The 19384-nt window shown below is 46.6% G+C and overlaps 1 protein-coding gene across 1 annotated transcript in view; it reads left to right on the top strand.

Moving 5' to 3' along the window:
* Positions 1-19384, top strand: part of LOC139910004 (AT-rich interactive domain-containing protein 1B) — a 176080-nt gene that overhangs the window by 32116 nt on the left and 124580 nt on the right. The window contains exon 3 of the mRNA XM_078289400.1: positions 9392-9589. Within this exon, the coding sequence (XP_078145526.1) occupies positions 9392-9589 (198 nt within the window). The remainder of the gene's footprint in view (positions 1-9391; positions 9590-19384) is intronic.

Consider the following 19384-nt stretch of genomic DNA (forward strand, 5'->3'; position numbering starts at 1 on the left):
AGTGCAATTCTAGTTTAGGTTATAACAGTTTTGAATGTGACTCTGTCAATCAGAACTGAGGACAGAAGCAGTTTTAGAATTGTCTTTTTGGGCATCGTAAGCCTCTGTTTGGACATGGACCGAGGCCTTACTCTGCCAAACCACGCCATTTTAATTTCTTCTTCTTCACCTTGACTCCAGAACTTGACACAAGTCTCCCCATCTCACACTGAAAATACAGTACGACCCCCATTCTTTACTTAACTGTAAAAAAAAAAACCTCTATCAGTAGAACCGTTGTCCGTCAGCTGTGTCACCTCGCGGGCTATCGACTGTAGGGAGTTAGATGGGTAATTTATGACATCGATTGAGCCTGGGTGGGTCGGGGGGAGGAGGGTTCCTCACCGGTGGGGAGTGCGAGGGCCACTTGGAAGCACTTAGGGGCCCCGGGCGCTGGGGTTGTCTTTGGGGTTAATGCAGCCAGCGCTGCCGGCTCTGACGGATGGCCGGGAAGCCCCGATAAATCAGCCCCTCTGCCAGGAAAGATGGAGGGAGGAGAGAGAGAGAAGGAGGGGGGGCTCCAGCCTTGTTGGGGCCCCTCCCTTTTTTTGAAAGGCTCTTGAAATAGTGGAGGCTCGCTCTTCAAAGTACACATCTCATACACGCAGATACACACACACACACACACACACACAATACACACACACTCTTACTCTTACTTTCTTTCCTCTCCTCCACAACTCCAGACCTCCACCCCTTCCCCACCCCTGGGACCCTGGGCATTTCCACCTCACAATTAAAGAAGACATTAAAAGAGAGAGAGAGAGAGGGAGGAAGAGAAGAAAGAGAGAGGGATAGAAAGAAAAGAGGACAACGCTATGGAAGGGCTGATTAATTAAGGGTTCCTCTCTGGCTGCAGAATAGATGAAGTTTCAGGATCAATTAATTAGCGTGCTAGCCTACGCACGTCAATGGCTCTAATAGCCTGCTCTCATTTGTAACTTTTATTACCCCGCTGCTCTGGAGAGGCTCTCAGCCAATCGGACGTGGCCTTGGAGACGACGCTACGTGGCCATTAACTGGCTGAGGGGAGAAGACCCCTCCCCCTTCGCAGACCAGTTCAAGTGATGCCATCAATTATGTCAATGCACAGTATATATACAATATATCTATATAACATATAAGATAACAGCATAACACAGTATGGAACATGTATTTGCATTTTCCACTCAGGAGGGGATATACATCATTTATCATGCTGAATTCAAACATAAAATATAAGATATGACCCTACCATAAAATATAAGCATAAAAAAATGATTATTACAATGCAAATAGTTAATTATCTTTCACATGAGCCGGCATTAGTACTTAAAGTACTAACAGCCTATCTCATACAAACCCAGCTGTCTCTTATTTCTCGCTGTTGCATGAGTTGCATTAAGGTGCTAACCCTCTCATTCTCACTCATGCAGGTGAAGTGATGTCGGAATTTAATGTAATTTACTGTGGAATGCAGGCAGGCGATGTAAAACGTCACATACGGCTTGTTTTCTGAAAGATCCCAGGCCCGGCGCTCTGTGTCTGCGGCGCTCTATATGTGTCTATTGATAAGATAAAAGAGGCGCGAGATGAAAGTGGAGTGAAACGGAGGGAGCGAGGGAAGAGAGAGGGAAGAAAGGGATGCTTTGCGTCTTTGCCGAGTTACAAGGGGATTAGTCGCTCCTCTAATTGGCTCACCGAGAATTCATCTCCCGTTTTTCATCCAGATTAGAGATAGATTTTTACACAGGTCAAGTCTATTCCGGCGCCGCTGTATCGGGGCTTCATTTAAAGAGGGGGGTGGGGGGGGGGTGTGTGTGTGTGTGAAGAGACGTGACACACCGTTCACATTTTAAAACTGATCTGAGACGGCAGGGAGCGGTGTGATCAAGGTGTTCCCTAGCTTCAGCCATATTGCTTACACCCATCCAGTCCTTGTTTGATTAGTATGAGAGGAGAAAATGGAGGATGTGAGCAGCGCTTGGCCCAGTTATATATATAGACTAATTATAATGATGCATAACGTGATACTAGCGACATTCTCTTTACATTTGCCTCTCCTCCACAAGGAGGTCAGAGGTCAGCTTATAGAACAGCGGCCCTGGAGCTGGTAGGGCTTCAGCTGTCTTGCTCATGAGCACTTCAGCAGATTCTTGTTAACATGGGGGGGGGGGGGGGGGGGGGGGGGGGGTGTTAAAAAAAACCCTTCCTCTTTTGACCCTCTACACTTGCCATACAGCATCTGCACGGGCCTGAAGGAACTCGACAGTCCGTGGTGTCGGTGTCGTTTAACGCAGCGCCGCTTAAAAGCATCAGCATCCACAGAAGACAGCCGTACTGTAGCAGCAGGGGATGTGTAATAGCAGCGTAATCTCCCGCGATGATGCCGACCACTAATGGCAAACAGGCATGTTTTAACTAGATTCCCCCCCCCCCCCCCCCCCCCCCCCCACACACACACACACAGGTTCAGATGTAATTGACATGACTCCCACGCAAGTTCGAGCCTGTCGTGACAGCGCTCGCTGAAAAATGAGCCGAGCCGCAGCGGATGGATCTGAAGTGGATCTGACGTTTTAGGGCTATTTTGCACCCGATTGTGATGTTTGAGTGTGTCACGGGCCGCTCCTCCCCTCCCAAACTGCACCAAGCGCTCCACTATCTATCTATCTATCTATCTATCTACCTATCTATTTATCTATCCCTCTCTGCCTACTATAGCTCCTCCATCAGCTAAACCCTTTCAGTTCCCCCCTCCCTCCCTCATTCAGGTCCATTTCACCCCCCCCTCCCCCTCCTCCTCCCCCCCGGCCCCCCCACGAATCACATTTGCTTTTCTTTCTCTCTCTCTCTCTTTCTCAATTTCTCCCTCTCTCCTGTCTTTCTTGGCCTCAGATTGGGGTCAGGAGTTTAGTAGGGGAAAAACATTTGGAGTCGGTGGCACGGGGCCCGGAGCCTCTCGTGAAAAAAAAAAAAAGTTAAAAAAAATAAATCGCTGTTCACACACACATTACAGAGAGCATTAACCTGCCCCGCTCTGCCTCTCCAAATGTCTCCATTACGGCTCCGCTTGGAACAACACAGCCACCGCCGGTCGCAACGCCAGCCAGCAATAAAAGGCCTGCGACGGGGGAAAAACCGAGCGCGTTTTGTTTTGTTTTGTTTTGGTTTTTTTCTCCCCATCGATTGAAGCGAACAGAAGCGGCGAATTAGAGAGAGAGGGAAAAAGAAAGAAAGGGAGAGAGAGAGGGAGAGGGGGCAGAGAGCGACGTCTGGCAGTCTTCAGAAAGGGATCCGAGATGAAAACATAAGAGAGAGACGCGGCCGTGCGTTGCCCCGGCTCCATCTATCGATGGCCGCGCTATCTGCTCACTTTCACCCGCCGCTTGCGCCGTCGACGCGATGCTGATGCTATCACGGGGTCGATAAGTCGCGGCCTTTGAAGAGGCGGCCTCGTGTTTTCATTTTGGAAGAGAAGCGCACAGTAGATAGTGTTCTGTGGAAGAAAAAAAATAGTGGTCACAAGATGGAACAGTTTGCCTCATTCAAAAAGCATAATCGCCAGAAAATGAATCTGTAGTCTGAGGTCTTTTTTTTGCATGAATAATGTATTTTTATATTCAGTTTAGGCTTGATAACCTCTGCCCCGTGTTTATTTCCTATGTGTAGGTTCAGGTTACTGTTGACATGTTCACTGTATATCACTCTCTCTCTCTCTCTCTCTCCTCCAAGGGCAGCTCATTCCTGAGGTGTCAAGGTCCTCCCGATGTATGAGGAGAGAGAGAGAGAGAGGGAGAGAGAGAGAGATCAAAGGGAGGTATAAAGGGAGGTAGAGTACTGAGGTCCGTCACCTTGGGGAGAGAGATGCGACGACGATGACGACTATAGCGATGTAAACAACCCCGTCCCGTCCCCTCCTTCCCTAATGTTTAATCATGAGCCTGTCGTCGTTGATCCTTCCCCTCTGACGCCTCGCATCTCATTAAGGGACTCGCCTTCGCCGGCAAATTAAAAAAACCAAAACCTGTCTTGCTCTGTAGACGCGGGACTGGCGGGCGTAGTATACGAGCGCCAGATCTTATCGCCGCGCGGAGCCGAAGAGGGGCCGGCTGATTTGTTTTTGGTCTTAAGTGCGACGATAACCTTTCGTCGGCCGTGCCGGGTCGGCCCGGCTATGTATCTGGAGATGTCAACTTTGTATGTTAAAGAGGTGGAGAGAGAGAGAGTGAGAGAGAGAGAGAGAGAGAGAGAGAGAGAGAGAGGATATTCATAGTTGCCTTACCACTGACAGCCTTCAGCAATTGGACTAGAGTGCTCTCTCTCACGCTGGGATCACTTAATCAGTGCATCAATTAATCAATGCATGTGTTGCTGCTAACTGTGTGCAGGCTTGACCAATCAGAAACCTCTCCTGGTTAGTTGTTGACCAGCAGAAGCCAATAGAGGCAGAGAGGAGCAGGTGCGGTTGGTCAGGTAGCGAGAGGAGAGGGGAAGAAGCAAGTCACCTGGATTATTCACTGGTTGTTCAGCCACTTACTGTACATATCTATCTATCTATCTATCTATCTATCCATCTATCTATCTATCTAATCTCTGCCTCCCGCCTCTCCTCTATATTATCCAACTTATCCGAGTATAAAAGTACTTTATGATCCACTGGAAGGATCTGGCTCTTTCACATTTTCTCCCTCTCTCCATTCGTCTTCATCCCCATTTCACACCGTCCCCGTCCCTCCGCCAAGGCTGTCACCCTCTTCCTGTCTACTTCCTCTCCCTCTCTCTCTCTCTCTCTCTCTCTCTCCCTCTCTCTCTATCACCCTCTATCTCTCTCTCTATCTGTTTCTCTGTCTCTATCGCTTTAAGTATCTCTTTATCTGTCGCTGTAAGTGTCTCTGTCTGTATCACCTGTTCTCTATCTCTTTCTATCGCTCTATCTCTGCCTCTCTAGGTATCTCTTTCTGTCTCGCTCTTTCTCAGTGTCTCATGTCTCTCTCTCTTCCTGTGACTTGTCAACCCCCCCTCCCTCTCTCTCTCTCTCTCTCTCTCTCTCTCTGTTTATCTCTTTCTCTCCCTCTGGTTTCTGATGGCAGTTCCGTGATCTGCGACGGCCAGCTAGCATGCTAGCTTGCTAATGCTAATGCGGTGCCTCTGCATGTCTGTCATGTCTGTTTGGGGGCGGGGGGGCCTGCTTAGCGCTCTGGTTGGCTGAGCCCATCTGTCACTCAAAAGGCCAACCTGCGGTCCCGGCCCGCCAGTCAGCCGTATCGCCACGGCGACAGAATCATGAAAATCCCCGTCTATTGCTCATTGGCCCAACTGAATTACAAGCAGCGCCTTGTTCCGTGTGCGGTTTTTAAACTGGTGATTTAAGGCACACACACGCACACACACACACACACACACACACACAGCGTTGCCCTGTATGAGGGTTAGCATGGCTATTCATTCCATCCATCGCAGTGCAGGGAGATATTGTCTGGCTTTTCATACGACTCTTGTTTTGATAGATTTCTGACAGAATTCTTCTCAGCATGTGTGTGTGCGCGCGCGTGTGTGTGTGTGTGTCTTCGTGCGCCGGCGAGGCTTTTGTTTTCGTCACACTGTTTCTGCAGTTTATGGTGAATTATTTGCTTCGCAGGACATCTATTCTGCGCCATTTCTCCCAACAGCACTTCACATCTGTTGTCATTTCATTACAGCCGTTTATTTGACACAGTGTGCCTGGCAAGACACTCCGGATAAATCACACTGCTGTTTTGTCTGCTTCCACACACCTGAGTGGAAGGAAAAGGCAGCAAAAGGTCTTATTTTCTACTTTCCAGCAGTCATTATTATTGGTATGAGCAATGGCACAGCGCGTGTGTTTATCGCTAACCATATCCCCAGTCAAAGAGAATCAGGTTTCACTGAACTGGTGTGTACTGAGTAGGTAGAGTACATTCATACAGTCTGCCCCAGCGATCAAACAGAAACCGTGTTTGAATAACTCTTTCTTCCCTCCCAAAGCCGCTGTGACATGTTGCTACTTGTTAGACCTCCAGTCTGCCTGCTGTCTCTGTGTCTATTTGACTGACTGACTGCCTGCATTTCTGTCGCTTTTTCTGTTTGTCTCCCCGTCTGTCTTTGTGCTCGCCGGCCTGTCTGCCTGCATATCTTGTCAGCGTCTCTGCCTGTACATACTGAGAGAGGAGGATTCTTCAGGGGTTCCTTGGTTAGGCTAGTGGTTCCATATAGAGCTGTAATCAGGGATGTAGTGTAGTAACTCAGTTTACCCACCTTTTAATTTGCAGAGTTACAGTTTACCCATTTTAGGCTAACAGAAATCTTTATGATGAGTGTTTGCCTCATGATCATCATAGTTTACCACCTTTTTATTTTCCACTGCATCACAGATCATAATGACTCAAAGAACTCTCCCATTTCTTAAAGCTGCATTAGGCAACTTTGCATGTTGGCGGCCCCAAATGGCAGCGAAAGCTCCTGAATTTTGCAGACTCCAAAATCCAGAAAACAACACACTCATGTGTACCAATCTAGCCGATCTCTGATCACTTTATACCAAAGGGACAAGAGAGTGGGTGGAGAAGATTTCCCACCAGTGTCCATACCGGAATTTCATCTGGGCAAACAGGACAAATCCACAGGGTCTCTATTAGAGGAGGGGGCGCTCTTCTCCATAGCAGCCCCTGTGTATGATTTACACTGATGAGACAGGTGTATTTTTACATTAAAAATCTTGCCAAATAAAACTGGCAAATCGGAGTAGAGAAACTAGTCTGGTTCATTAAAAGTTCTGTTAATACTGCTGGAGCTTTGGAGCTTTTCATGCATCGTAAAAAGGTTCTTTATAGCACCAAGAGGGTTTATTTTATGGTACATGCCTAAAGAACCATGTTCTGGTACTATATAGAACTGCTTTTGTTAAAGCTTGTTAACCCTTTTTGTGTGTTTTTGTCTGTCGCTCTGCCCTCTGTCTATCTGTATCTCTATCTGTCTGCCTGTATATCTGTCTGTCTGCCTGTATATCTGTCTGTCTGCCTGTCTGTATTTGTCTGAAAAAGGAAGCCGCCCACGGTTGTCTGGTCTCGATCTCCATGGCGACCTAATCCCCACCAATCCCGGAGCAGTAGTGTTCCAGTCTAGACCCACTGTGTTACACCAGCCTGTCATCACTGATCACTGGATAGACTTGCTTCTGTTTTATCTGAGTGGCTTTGATCCGCACCTAATGACGCATGTGTGTGTAAGGCAGAGAGAGAGGGAGAGAGAGAGAGAGCATTTGTTTGTGTGCAGGAATTTGCACGCGCCCGTGTGTGTGTGTGTGTGTGTGTGTGTGTGTGTGTGTGTGTGAGAGAGAGAGACAGACGACTTGCATGTGAAAGTCTCTGAATTTGTGCGTGTGTGTGTGCTTGTGTACGTTGTAAGTGTGTGAGAGCGTGTGTGTGTGCGCGTGTGTGTGTGTCTGTGTATATTGCCCTGGCTGGCAGTAATGAATCCAGTGGTGCTGTTGGCATGAGCAGGGCCATGCTATTAACCTCTCTGCCAGCTAGTCTGATCTCACCCTGTCTGTCTGTTTCATCGGCCTAATGACACACTCTGAGCACAGCGCACACACACATACGCACACAATCGCACACACACACCAGCACACACAAAACCTGTCCTTTCTAATCAAATTCCCATTCAAAGTGAAAAGTATTCTACATTGTCCAATCATCTCCATTCAGAACGTCAAAAAGCCTCTGCCAGTGTAGAGAGAAGACTTTTTACCACCCACTCAAAGGAAGTTACACTTCAAAACTATTTCAAATGTATTAATCTCCACTGGCCCTCTGCAGCCAGCTCAGATTTCACTATGTTTTACACACGCCATCAGTTTCCGCGGGGCTTTTATGGCTGGGCTCTCTCGCCATTAACAGTCACAGTAAAGCTCCAACTCTGGTTGCGCGCGCTCTCTGCTTTTGATCTGACAAGGCCATAGTGTAGTAATTACGTCATGTCGGAGTCCCCCATAACGCCATCATCCTAGATGTAAATCACTCCCGGTTTGACAGACTTTTACTTTGCCGAGCCAGCCGTGGAAGATTTAAAGGGACATTTCGGGCATTTCAAGTTTTAGCGCCTGGCGGGTCGGCGGGGGCAATAGTTGGACGTGGACAACTGGTGTATGGCTTTCGCACGCGCCCCAAATTACAGCCTGTGCGCCGCGTTTAACGAGTTTGTGGCCGAGTTGTTTGGCCGCCGCCGCAAACGACGGAATAAAAACAACGACATGACATGATGGGGAAAAAATATGACACGAGAAGTGCTGTCATATTGCCGCACCAGTGGTCGTAAATGTTGTTTAATAGTCTGTAATGGGGACTTGGCTTTTGTGTGTGTGTGTTTATGTGTGCGAATGTGTGTATGAGAGAATCCCAGCCTCCATAGGAAATCCTTAGAGGAGCGAGGAGCACCTGGCGCTGTCTGTAGTCATAACAAACGACAAGGAGGGATTAAGACTACATTTGTATTGGTGCCAGCTTGTTATACGCACTCCCTTTTCACATTCCCTCTCATAACCACCGTGTAATGCAGCAGCGGGGTTTGGCATGGCTTCGCCCGTGAGTTAGTCTTTAACTGCGCTGCTCCGGAATGTCCCGGCACATCCATGTGTCCCCCATTAGGGTTACGGCCTGGGACGGGCCCGCGGTAATATCCAGCACACCTCATCCCATCTGCGAGCTGGCCGGCATGGGAGATAATGGAGGCGGGGAGGGTGCGTTTGGCAAGCCGGGGGGACATAAAGTTGGAGTTTGTGTAGTATGAGTTCATTAGGCAGAGGACCGCTGGGAGACGGGTGTCTTCCTGTTTAGCCCGGTCTTGGCTGGACGCGGGGCCTTTCGCCGAGGGACAATCAGATGAATTGGAAAGTGGATGGAGGCCAATTTGGACGGGGTGTCTCATCCCATGTCTCGCAGCGGGATGTTTTTTTTTTCTTTTTTCCCAAAGCATTCCAAAAGTATTGTGGGTTTGAAGCCTCTCCAGCATGTGATTGACTCCTACGTCACCTATCACCTGGTGTGATAGGCTGTTACTAATCGCCCCTGACAGCTGCCTGTAATGGTATTAAGTTAAAGTGAAAAAAATATATACAGTATATATTTACCCTTCAGTTTCTGGAACCAGGCCATAGCTTCTCAAAATATAGACATATGTTGTTTTTTTTTGCACCAATTCTAAAGTGATTGGTCGGTTCTCTCTCACTCCAGTGGTTCTTTCTTGGCACAATTCTAGCGCAATCGATTTGTTTTGTTCCCCCGACCCCAACCCTGACCCTAATATGATTGGTTCTTCCTTTCTCTAACTGGTCTGTGATTGGTTGTTTCAGCAGGTGGCGCCGTACGGCCAGCAGGGCATGGGGGGCTACAGCCAGCAGCAGCAACAGCAGCAGCAGCAGCAGCAGCAGGGGGGGCAGCAGCAGCAGCAGCAGCAGCAGGGGACCCCTCCATACTTCAGCCCCCCCCAGCAGACCCCCCCAGGCCCCGCCCAGAGCCCCTACCTGCAGCCCCGACCACCGCCACAACAGGTAACACCCCCCCCACACACACACACACACACACACACACTACACTCAAACACACACTGTGGTGTTTCCTGTATGGAAAAGTTTTCCAAGGCATTCGGTTGTAACCTAGCATGGGTTTGAATCGTAAATTCCCATAAGGTACGCCGTGTACGCCGTGAGCATACATGGAAATGATTAGTGTAACTCAATAAATAAATCTAAATAAATATGATACACATATCAGAGAAAACATTGTGAAGAAAGTGGCCACATTCATGGAAAATACGCATGGAAAATTTCAGCAGGAAAGGGATTTCATCCAATCTTTTTCCATGGGTTGTATCTCAATATTTTATTTGGGGTGAGATTGGAGTGAGTATCTTAAGGGATAGACTGTGTGTGTGTGTGTGTGTGTGTGTGTGTGTGGAGAGTGGAGGGGCTGTTATTGTGGGGAAGATACTGTGGTGTGTCTGTGGTCCAACATGCCTGGTAGCCAGCCTACGGGTCACATGAGTCACACCCATTGTAAAGATTTTTTTATTTTTTTTATTTTCCCTGAAGTTCACATTATTGCCTGGCATTATTCATGAGGGCTATTTTTGGTGAATCTCACTCCCTGTCTCTCTATATCTTTCTCTCGTTCTTTCTGTCTCTCCAGCACATACACACACACACACACACATAAACACATACTTTACACAGGCATGACATTTGACCGCAATATAAATGTACAAAACACATAGATATTCCATGCACAGAGACACCCAGATCTGCCAGCGTAAACGCAGTCCTCAGAGCAACAAAGAGCCTGTTTCGCAGATATGGATCAAGTCGAGTCCTGCCAAGTTTTAGCGTGATGTTCTGAAGGAGTTTTCCATTGGGAAGCTGGGTCCAAGCAGTTGTTTTTGAGTTGAGTGAAGGCTGCCCATGTGTTTCCCATCCACTGTGCAGCCAGAGGGATCTATCAGCCTGCTGGAGTGACTCTGGCTAACCGCCCTGCCTGGCTCACAACAGACAGAGCAGAGCAGAACAGAACAGGACAGAGCACAACAGGATAGAACAGAACAGGATAGAACAGAACAGAACAGGACAGAACAGAACACAACACAACACAACAGAACACAACAGAACAGAACTGGACAGAACACAACAGGACAGGACAGGAGAGGATGGGACAAGACAGGGCAAATTAGAACAGGACAGGACTGGAAAGGGCAGATTAGAATGGGACAAGAGAATAGGACAGGACAGGACTTGGCAGAACAGATTAGAACAGGACAGGAGAGGACAGGATAGATTAGAACAGGACACAACAGAACAGGAAAGGACAGAACCGATTAGATCAGGATAGAAGTGGACAGCACAGGACGGTATAGGACAAATTAGGACCGGACAGGACAAGACAGGACAGCACAGGAAAGGACAGGACAGAACAGGACAAGACAGGACAGGACAGGACAGGACTGGACAGAACAGGACAGGACAGGAAAGGAAAGGAAAAGACAGGGCAGGACAGGACAGGACAGGACAAGACAGGACAGAACAGGACAGGACAGGAAAGGAAAAGACAGGACAGGACAGGACAGCACAAGACGGGACAGGACAGAACAGTACAGAATAGCACAGAACAGTGAAAGAGTTTCTCTCTGTCTTACTTGTTTTCTTATCTTACTGTCATTGTCCATGTTATTGTCCATTTTATTGTTTTGTCTCAGCACCCATTGCATGCTCAGCCGTCCTGGTGGGAGATCCCTCTTTGACTTGGTGCGCCCAAGTTGTTCTTCCATAGTTTTTGTCTTCTTCTTGTTTTCTTCACTTGTTTTCTTGTCTTCACTGAGGGTTGGTGGTGCCAGGTAGGCCAGGTTAGGCTATGTAGGTTAGGTCGGCTTGTTATGTCTTTACAGTATGCTGTCTTGTGTCTTGTGCTTTGTTTTGTTTCCTTGTTGCATATTGTACTACATCATTTTGTTCTGTGATTGATTGTTGATTATAAAGATCTAGGTATAGGCTTTTAGGTTAGGCCTTTGAGACATGCTTGTGATGAAGGGCTATAGGAATACACTTGACTTGAAACACAGCACAGATCAGTACACTCTCATACTGTAGAACCATACCGCTCTGCAAACAACCCCTCTGCAATCCTTTCTCTTAAAGAGTGTGTAGCATTTAACAGCACACCATAGCACAGAACCTCTAACAGGCTTCCTTTGCACATACACCACGTTGGACACTAACAGTTCACAAATGTATAATATTCACATCCAACATTTACACAAGATGCTCCCGTGTGGCAGTGGTGTAGAGCTGTGTGAGGAGGTAGTTATACTGTGATTTACTGAGATGTAGTTAAACCCTCTTTTTATATACACCATAGAATATTGAGCACCCCAAGACAAATAGCCAAGCAAAAAGCTATTGTCAACAGAAAAGCAGGCTGTCAAAAAAGGAAAATCATTAGTCTTAGCCTAGTAATTTTCATACTAAGTGAGCATTTCAGCCAGTGCGCCGTCTCCCTCTCTCTCTCACATTGCATAGTGCTTGCAAATGGCATGCGCTATTGTTTCCTTACTTGACATGCTCACACACATACCATGCAGGAGTCTTTCAGTTATTAGCCTACTGAACAAAGATTATTCACACCAAGTGGGAGAGGCTGCGATCCATGGGCAGGTTGACATTTTGTGACAGTAATGGTGTGTTTTCATCATCGCCCGTAATGTGGCGGCAGCTGTCCCATACTGAGATTCATATAACAGGTACTGTACTCCTATCCAGGCGCTCTGATTGGTCAAAGCCACGTTCCGTCTGTGCTGATGAGTCCCATATTGGTTGCCATGCCAACCGCTGAGGTAACCGGGGAGCTAGTTAGCGCGATCTTTCTTGTTTTCTGCTGTTTTTCATTCTTCTGTACACACGCTACTTTGAGGAAAGCCTTTCAATCAGTACACATGTGCTTGTTACCGCTGCATAAAAGCCATAATGCCCTTGCCAACCGTTGCATCACTGCTGTATCCCGCTGTCTTTACCCATAATCACCGTAAAGAACGCCTTCTCATGTGTTATAGCTATATGGCATTTTGTGTCCCAGCAAGACAGCAGGCGATGCGCGGGAACCTCCTTGTGGCTGTCTACTACCAACTGAAGCATATTCACTCTTTTTCCATTTTTTCCATTGGTTAATAAGCTTCGAGCATATGCTTTTACATTTACATTTTAGGCTTTTAGCTGACACTTATCCAGAGCTATGTATATGAGAGAGCAGGTAGGGACTCAGCGTCTTGCTCAAGGACACTTCAACAGGACACCTGGCTGCTGATGGGCATCAAACATGTGACCTTTCAGTCACAGAACAGGCTTTCTAACCACTTCATCAGAAACTTACATTGTTGATATGTTTTAAAGGTCATGTAGGCAGGGTATCTGCAGGTCCTTGAAAAGTCTGAAAAAGTCTTCAAATGTATATATATAAATTTAAGGCCTTAAAAAGTATTCAAATGTCTTAAATCCAGTTGTTAGAGGTCTTATTTTTTTCACCATGCAATGACAGGTTTCTTTGTATTGCATGTCCACTTAATACAGAAAAAGGTTAATAGTACGCAGAGGAAGGACGGGCCAAGATGGGAAAAATGCGGAGAACAAATTTCACGGCGCCATTAAAAAAAATGCATGTGTGTGTGTGTGCCAGCCGCCGTGTCCATGTGTTGTTGATGGTTGCAAGTGACTAATAAAGACGGGGTTTGTCCGTCCTATTTCGTTCGTTTCGTTTTTGTTGCATCCTATCTGCTTTATTGAACCCAGTTGGACCTTAGTTATTCATTTCCTGGTGTCCTTTTCCTTATTCTGCCCATTTATAGTTTCATAATTTCATTAGCTGTGCTCGATCAGAAACAGGCTGGTTTTGATAGCGTTGTTTCTTTATTATGTTTTTAATCTGGTCTGACATTCAACTCCCGGTAAAATTTAAAATGTCTTAGAAAGTGAGTTCCAATGAGTTAGGTAATATTATGTAATTTTATTTATAACGGTGGTATTTTGAGTCCCATGACAGTTGATTTGATGTACGTTCATTTGGTAGATTGTATGGGTCATGGTATGACCTATGGTTTGTTAATCTTTGAATTCGGTTAGGCTGACTTTGTTGTGATTTTGGAGGGTTGGGTTGATGGGTCCTGTGGGGAGGGGGGAGGGGGGACTTGAGTGTATGCTTATGAGTATGTAGGTGTATGAGGTTTTTGTGTTTTTGTTTTCTTGTGTTTGTGTATAAAAAAAAGCATATGGCCAATAAAAATTTGATCACAAAAAAAAAAAATGTCTTAGAAAGTGTCACATTTGGCTTTCTGAAACCTCAACTACACCAGTTCCATGTAGTGAAACAAATGCAAAATCCTGGTCCCAAAACATATTCTAATTTAACAGTTGGTGTACAAGTAATTACTGACAATACACAACATTGATTATATATACTGTATATAATATATATATCTTTTCACAGAAAAAAAACACCGATCACTGGCAAATAACACAAAGTTATTTGGCCATTGATTGAGCAACAGGAGAATTTAGAGAGGGAAGGAATACAAGAAATGACTGGAATAAATTAAAATAACAAAGAAACAAGGTCCCTGTCTTTGATTTTAGATCCGAGAGTAAACAGGTTTGGAAATTGAAGTTATACAGTGGAGTTGGCCAAGATTACAAACAGAAGATTTGGTGTGCTTTCAGCTTAGTGCTCTTATTCTTTCATTTTTCTGTTCTGAGCATCTGTGTATCAGTGTTTGTATGTGTGTGTGTGTGTGTGCGTGTGTGTACACTAATCAGCCGAGTGTACAGCGGCAATTCGGAGCTGTGAAAAGGTCAAATGGTGACCTTTGTCTGTGATTCTGGGCTGAAATGAGACATGATGTGAGCCGCACGGAGCGGATTACACACACACAGACACACACACACACACACACACACACACAGACTCATGTACCCACACACTCACAAACACGCGCCAGATTAGGATGTCATTGTGGTTTTGACCCTTGTTTTCTGACCCTGCATTACTCGGAGAAATCCAAGCTGAAAAGTTCTTTTTTTTTCCCGTTCGGCTCTCTCCGCAGTTCCTTTCCCCCCTCTCCACTCCCATTAACCCTAGCCAGAGGACATCCTCCAGTTGATGGAACCATTCCAGCTCCCTTTGACACAGTATTTGCTCTGAAACCGACCGCTATTAGCTGGTTTTGTAACAAATCGAAGTGAAAATGCCGTCTTTCTTTGAGTATATATTGCACCGCCGTGACCCCATCTGATTGCAGGGAGCAGAGCAGGCTAAAAAGACATTTCTAAGACATCAATGCTGTTACCAAAAAATAAAAAAAACTATAAAATCGCAATGGAGAAGAAGGCGTTTTTTTTTTTTTAAATAAAATGTGGGTGTTTTTGCTGGTGGTTTTTTGAGTGCTGTGGGTGTTAGAGAACTCAGCGGTTGAAGAACTTGCTCTGAAACCCTTCTCTTAAACATTTATCTGGAGGTTTTTTCAGCATGCGGCCCGCTCTTTTGTAGCGATGGTGTTACAAAAGTGTGAAGCGGCATCGGTTATTTCTGATCAAAAGAAGCCATTTTCTCACCTGCACTCTATATTTTTACTCCATCTCCTTCTCTTCCTCCTCCTCTCTCTCTCTCTCTCTGTCTCTCTCCCCCTCCAGACTGGTATTTTTTTCAGTTTTTCCGTTGTGGTTAGACAAAAGCACCTTGACATAGAGTATACTCCAACTTCCCTTAATGAGAAGCCTTTTTGGCCTCATACACTGCATTGTTTGAGTATGTATGTGCATGCATATTTCATACTTTATGTATGTCTGCATGTATCTATGTCCTCTCTTGTTAACTGTGAATTGATATAGTTTTATTCGCATTTCTGCTGCAGCTCCACTATTTTAATCTGCAGAATGAAACATGGCCGACCTTTCATCTCTATGCCTTATCTCATATCAGCACTTCAGAGAAATCACATATTGGGGAAAGGTGTTCACCATGTACCATGATGTTGATCATGGGTTTGAATCCTGTACATAACCTTTGTTGCATGTCATCCCCTAATGTCACTCTCCACCAAATACTATCGAATTAAGTCTAAACGCTGTTAAATATTTAAAAAAACAACGAGTTTAATATGCTATTGCTGCGCTAAGTGTTACTTACATGTCTTTAAAGTAAAATAAATACAGTGGTAGTGTTGCTGCCAATAGCCCTGTCAATCACCTGACCTTGACTGAACATTCGTGGTCTGATTGCTGGCTTCGATTACAATGTGAGACAAATTGCTTGAAAAGAGAAAAGCGGCGCTCCGTCTCCCTCTTCCTGGCCGTATCGCTACTTTTCCCCCGTAACAGCATGTAATTTAAAGTATATTATGTTTTGCGACTGTCTAATAGTGTCTACCTCATAACTACGGAAATGGGAGAGCTGTAATTTAAAGGGTTTGCAGATTATTTTTATGGCATGTTTGCTTTATTGGGTAGTATACAGTGGAGTGTGACAGGAGAGAGCAGGGGGAGAGAGACGGGAGGTGAAATGCAACACAGGCTGGCTGCCAGAAACAAACTCATAACGCTGTGAGTATATGGGATTGGCTTTGGCCAGCTGTTCCGCGGGGCACCCGCTACTTCATTTCTCACCAACACATAGTCAGTTAATTTAAAGTTCAGAGAGTGACTTATATGTAACAGAATCCAGCCTAACCTTTCTCACCAGTGTATCTGTATAGTGAATGTGCATGTGAATGGTATTTGGGTGAACATTGCAGTCGGCAGGTTTTTTTCGCTGCCGGTCTTTGAACCAGGAAGTCATTCCCCCGTGACATTTACTCTCCGTAGTAAAAACCCATCTATCCGCCCTCCTCTGTGAAACCGATCCCGCCGGTCATTTCCTCTATTAGCCTTAACCGTTTCCTCTTCCTGTCTGGGAGCGCTCTCTGGGGACGCGGCGCTGCGGCGCGGAGGAGCTCCCCGCTGATTGGAGGAGACAAGCTCAATTACCGGGACCTACGTGGAGAGAGGCTGATTCATTGGTTTAGATGCTGCGTGGTGATGCTCGAGAGAAAGAAAACATCAAATCGACGATGACAGCTTCGGCTCTGAGGCAGACGGGTCATGATTTCACGACAGTCGATGAATGCTGTTGGACTTTTGAAATGGCAGTGATTGCTGCACGCATGTCTTCTTTGCACCAAAGATTATCCAAAAATAAAAAAGATTATCCCAAAATCTCCATAGCACACACAGTATAGAAGTATAGTCAAAAGGCCTCTCATTGCATGGCTCATCAAGGGAATCAGCTGTTTTTGTTTTTGCTCACTGTGTTCCATACACTGGTTGGTTTGGAAGTCTGAGATTGGGATGAACTTCTTCTGTGGTGTTAAAGCATCAATTCTTTTTTTTCTTTTTTTTTTAAATCATTCAAGGACCCATTCAAGGCATCACCTGTGTCCTTTACCTTAGTTTCCTTCCTTTCCCCTCCCCCCCCAAACCGGCTGGTGCGGCAGGGCATTGTGTCTGCAACCCGCGTCTCCCCCACACACCCCCCACCCCCCACTCTTAATGGCACCAGGTTAATTAAAAGGCCGTCGTGCCATTCTGCGGCTTCCCCCCCCCCAACCCTTCCCCCCCTCACTGGTTTTATCACCCCCCTCGCTACATCCTTGCTCTGCTGCCGCAATCCAAACCCCCTCCACCACCCTCTTCACACACACTCCTGGAAATGGGAGTAGACCTCGGCCAGGAGGAGGCGGGATGGAGGAGGGGGGTGGGTGGGGGGCGAGGTTAAGGGAGGAAGGTGAGGGGATGAGAGAGAGGAAATGAGAGGGAGGAAGGAGTGTGTGAGACAGAGAGAGAGAGAGAGTAGGATAAAGTCAGAGAGGAGGGGAAGGTGTGTGGGCGGAAGCGTCTGTGTGTGTGTGTGTGTGTGTGTGGGGGGGGGGGGGTGTAGGAGTGGGGGGGGGGGGGGGGGGGGCATCCAAAGTTCAATGTCATTAATTGGTCACCATTTGAATATTAAGCGAAGAACTCTGTTAATTAACGGGATAATAAAAGTGCTGCTGGCTGGAAGGGGGCGGACGGAAAGAGGGAGGGAGGGAGGGAGGGAGGGATGGAGTGAGGGATAGAGGGAGGACGGGCAGCGGAAATGGAGGGCATATGGCAGAGAGAGAGAGAGCGAGATAGCGCAGTGGAGAGAGAGGGAGCGAGGGAGGCCGGGTGCGGGGCGATAAGAGAGAGAGAGAGAGCCGTCCGTGGGTAAAGGTCTGGCGGTGGTAATTTGCGGAGAGCCGCGTTAATTGTCATAACCTTTTAAATGGCAGAGTTTATCGGAGTCCTCTAAATGTCCCCGCGTATTGCCACGGCAACCCCGGTCCCGCCGCGCTCCCATTGGCCGCCGCTGACGAGCACTTAAGCTTGATGAGTTTTCAGGAAAAAAAAAAAAAAAGATACAATTGGAAAAAAAATAATATGTGAGTTAGGTTGTGTGTGTGTGTTAGTTTGTATGCATGTGTTTGAGACAATGTTTTTAATTTAGTGTGTGTTTTTTACCTCCACATTGACTGACACTCGCTAATTGCTCGACCGGAATCCGCCGCTACGTTTTTTTTTTTTCTTCTCCCCCCCCCCCCCTTTTTTTGATTTATGTTTGTTTTTGTACAGCCGTGCGGCAATTCAAATGCAAATGAACGGGAACGGGAGAGGTGTTTTTGGAACGGTTAGGACAATCATAATGGCTCTGAAAAAAAGGGGGGCCCGTAGTTAGCGGCACGGCACCCTAGGGGCCTCATTTAGCTGCCATTTGTTAGGAAATGCCGCTACATTTGTTCCTGGATACAGACTTCACAGACGAAAAAAGAGAAAGAAAAAAACACACAAAAAAATGTCAGACAGTCAAAGTCGAGCTCGCCAACACACCGCTATTGTTCTCCCAGCCTTTAACAAAAGTCATGTGGGTGTGCACCAGTTTGGGTGGATGTCCCCTTTAATGGCGAGCCAAGGCCATTGAAGTGAATGGGTGGGTGGGGGTGCGGGGGTGCGGGGGGCTGCGGTGAAGGGGACTTGCAAAGCGCGTGTGAAGTGAAGATGGTACAAAGACTCGCTCTTATTTGATTAGCCTGTGTAGAGGAATGAGAATGAAAGCAGTGGGAACGACATCTGCAGCTAACGCTGTTAGCAACATCTGACATCATCCCTATGGGAAGGCCTGCACACATGCTGATGTGTGTGTGTGTGTGTGTGTATGTGTGTGTGTGTGTGTGTGTGTGTGTGTGCTTTTTGTTGTTTCTATGTGTGCAGGCATGTTTGCACATATCTCTCTTTCTATATTTTGTGTGGTGTGCATGTCTCTCTTTGTGTGTGTGTGTGTAGTATGCATGTCTTGTCTTTCTGACTCTCTGTATGTGTGTTTGTGTGTGTGTGTGCTTCTCTCTCCATGTGTGTTTTTCTCTTTCTGTTTGTGTGTGTGTATGTCTGTCTCTCTCTCTCTCTCTCTCTCTCTCTCTCTCGCTGTGTGCATGTGTGTGTATGCGTGTGTGTGTGTGTGTTAATCTCTCTCTCTCTCTCTCTTTATGTGACTGTGTTTGTGTGTTTCTCTGTTCATATGAGAATGCCTGTGTGTGCCTATGTGTGTACAAACCGTGCATGTTCTTGCCTGTGCGTATCAGTGTGTGTTTGCCTGTGTGTGTGTGTGTGTGTGTGTGTGTGTGTGTATGTGTGCGCGCCTGTGTGTGTGTGTGTGTCTCCTCTGTCGGAGCTCTGGTCCTCTCTTGTAGTCTCTTTGTGCTAAAGGTCAGG

Source organism: Centroberyx gerrardi, chromosome 17 (assembly GCF_048128805.1).
Source record: "Centroberyx gerrardi isolate f3 chromosome 17, fCenGer3.hap1.cur.20231027, whole genome shotgun sequence".
NCBI classification, from domain to species: domain Eukaryota; kingdom Metazoa; phylum Chordata; class Actinopteri; order Beryciformes; family Berycidae; genus Centroberyx; species Centroberyx gerrardi.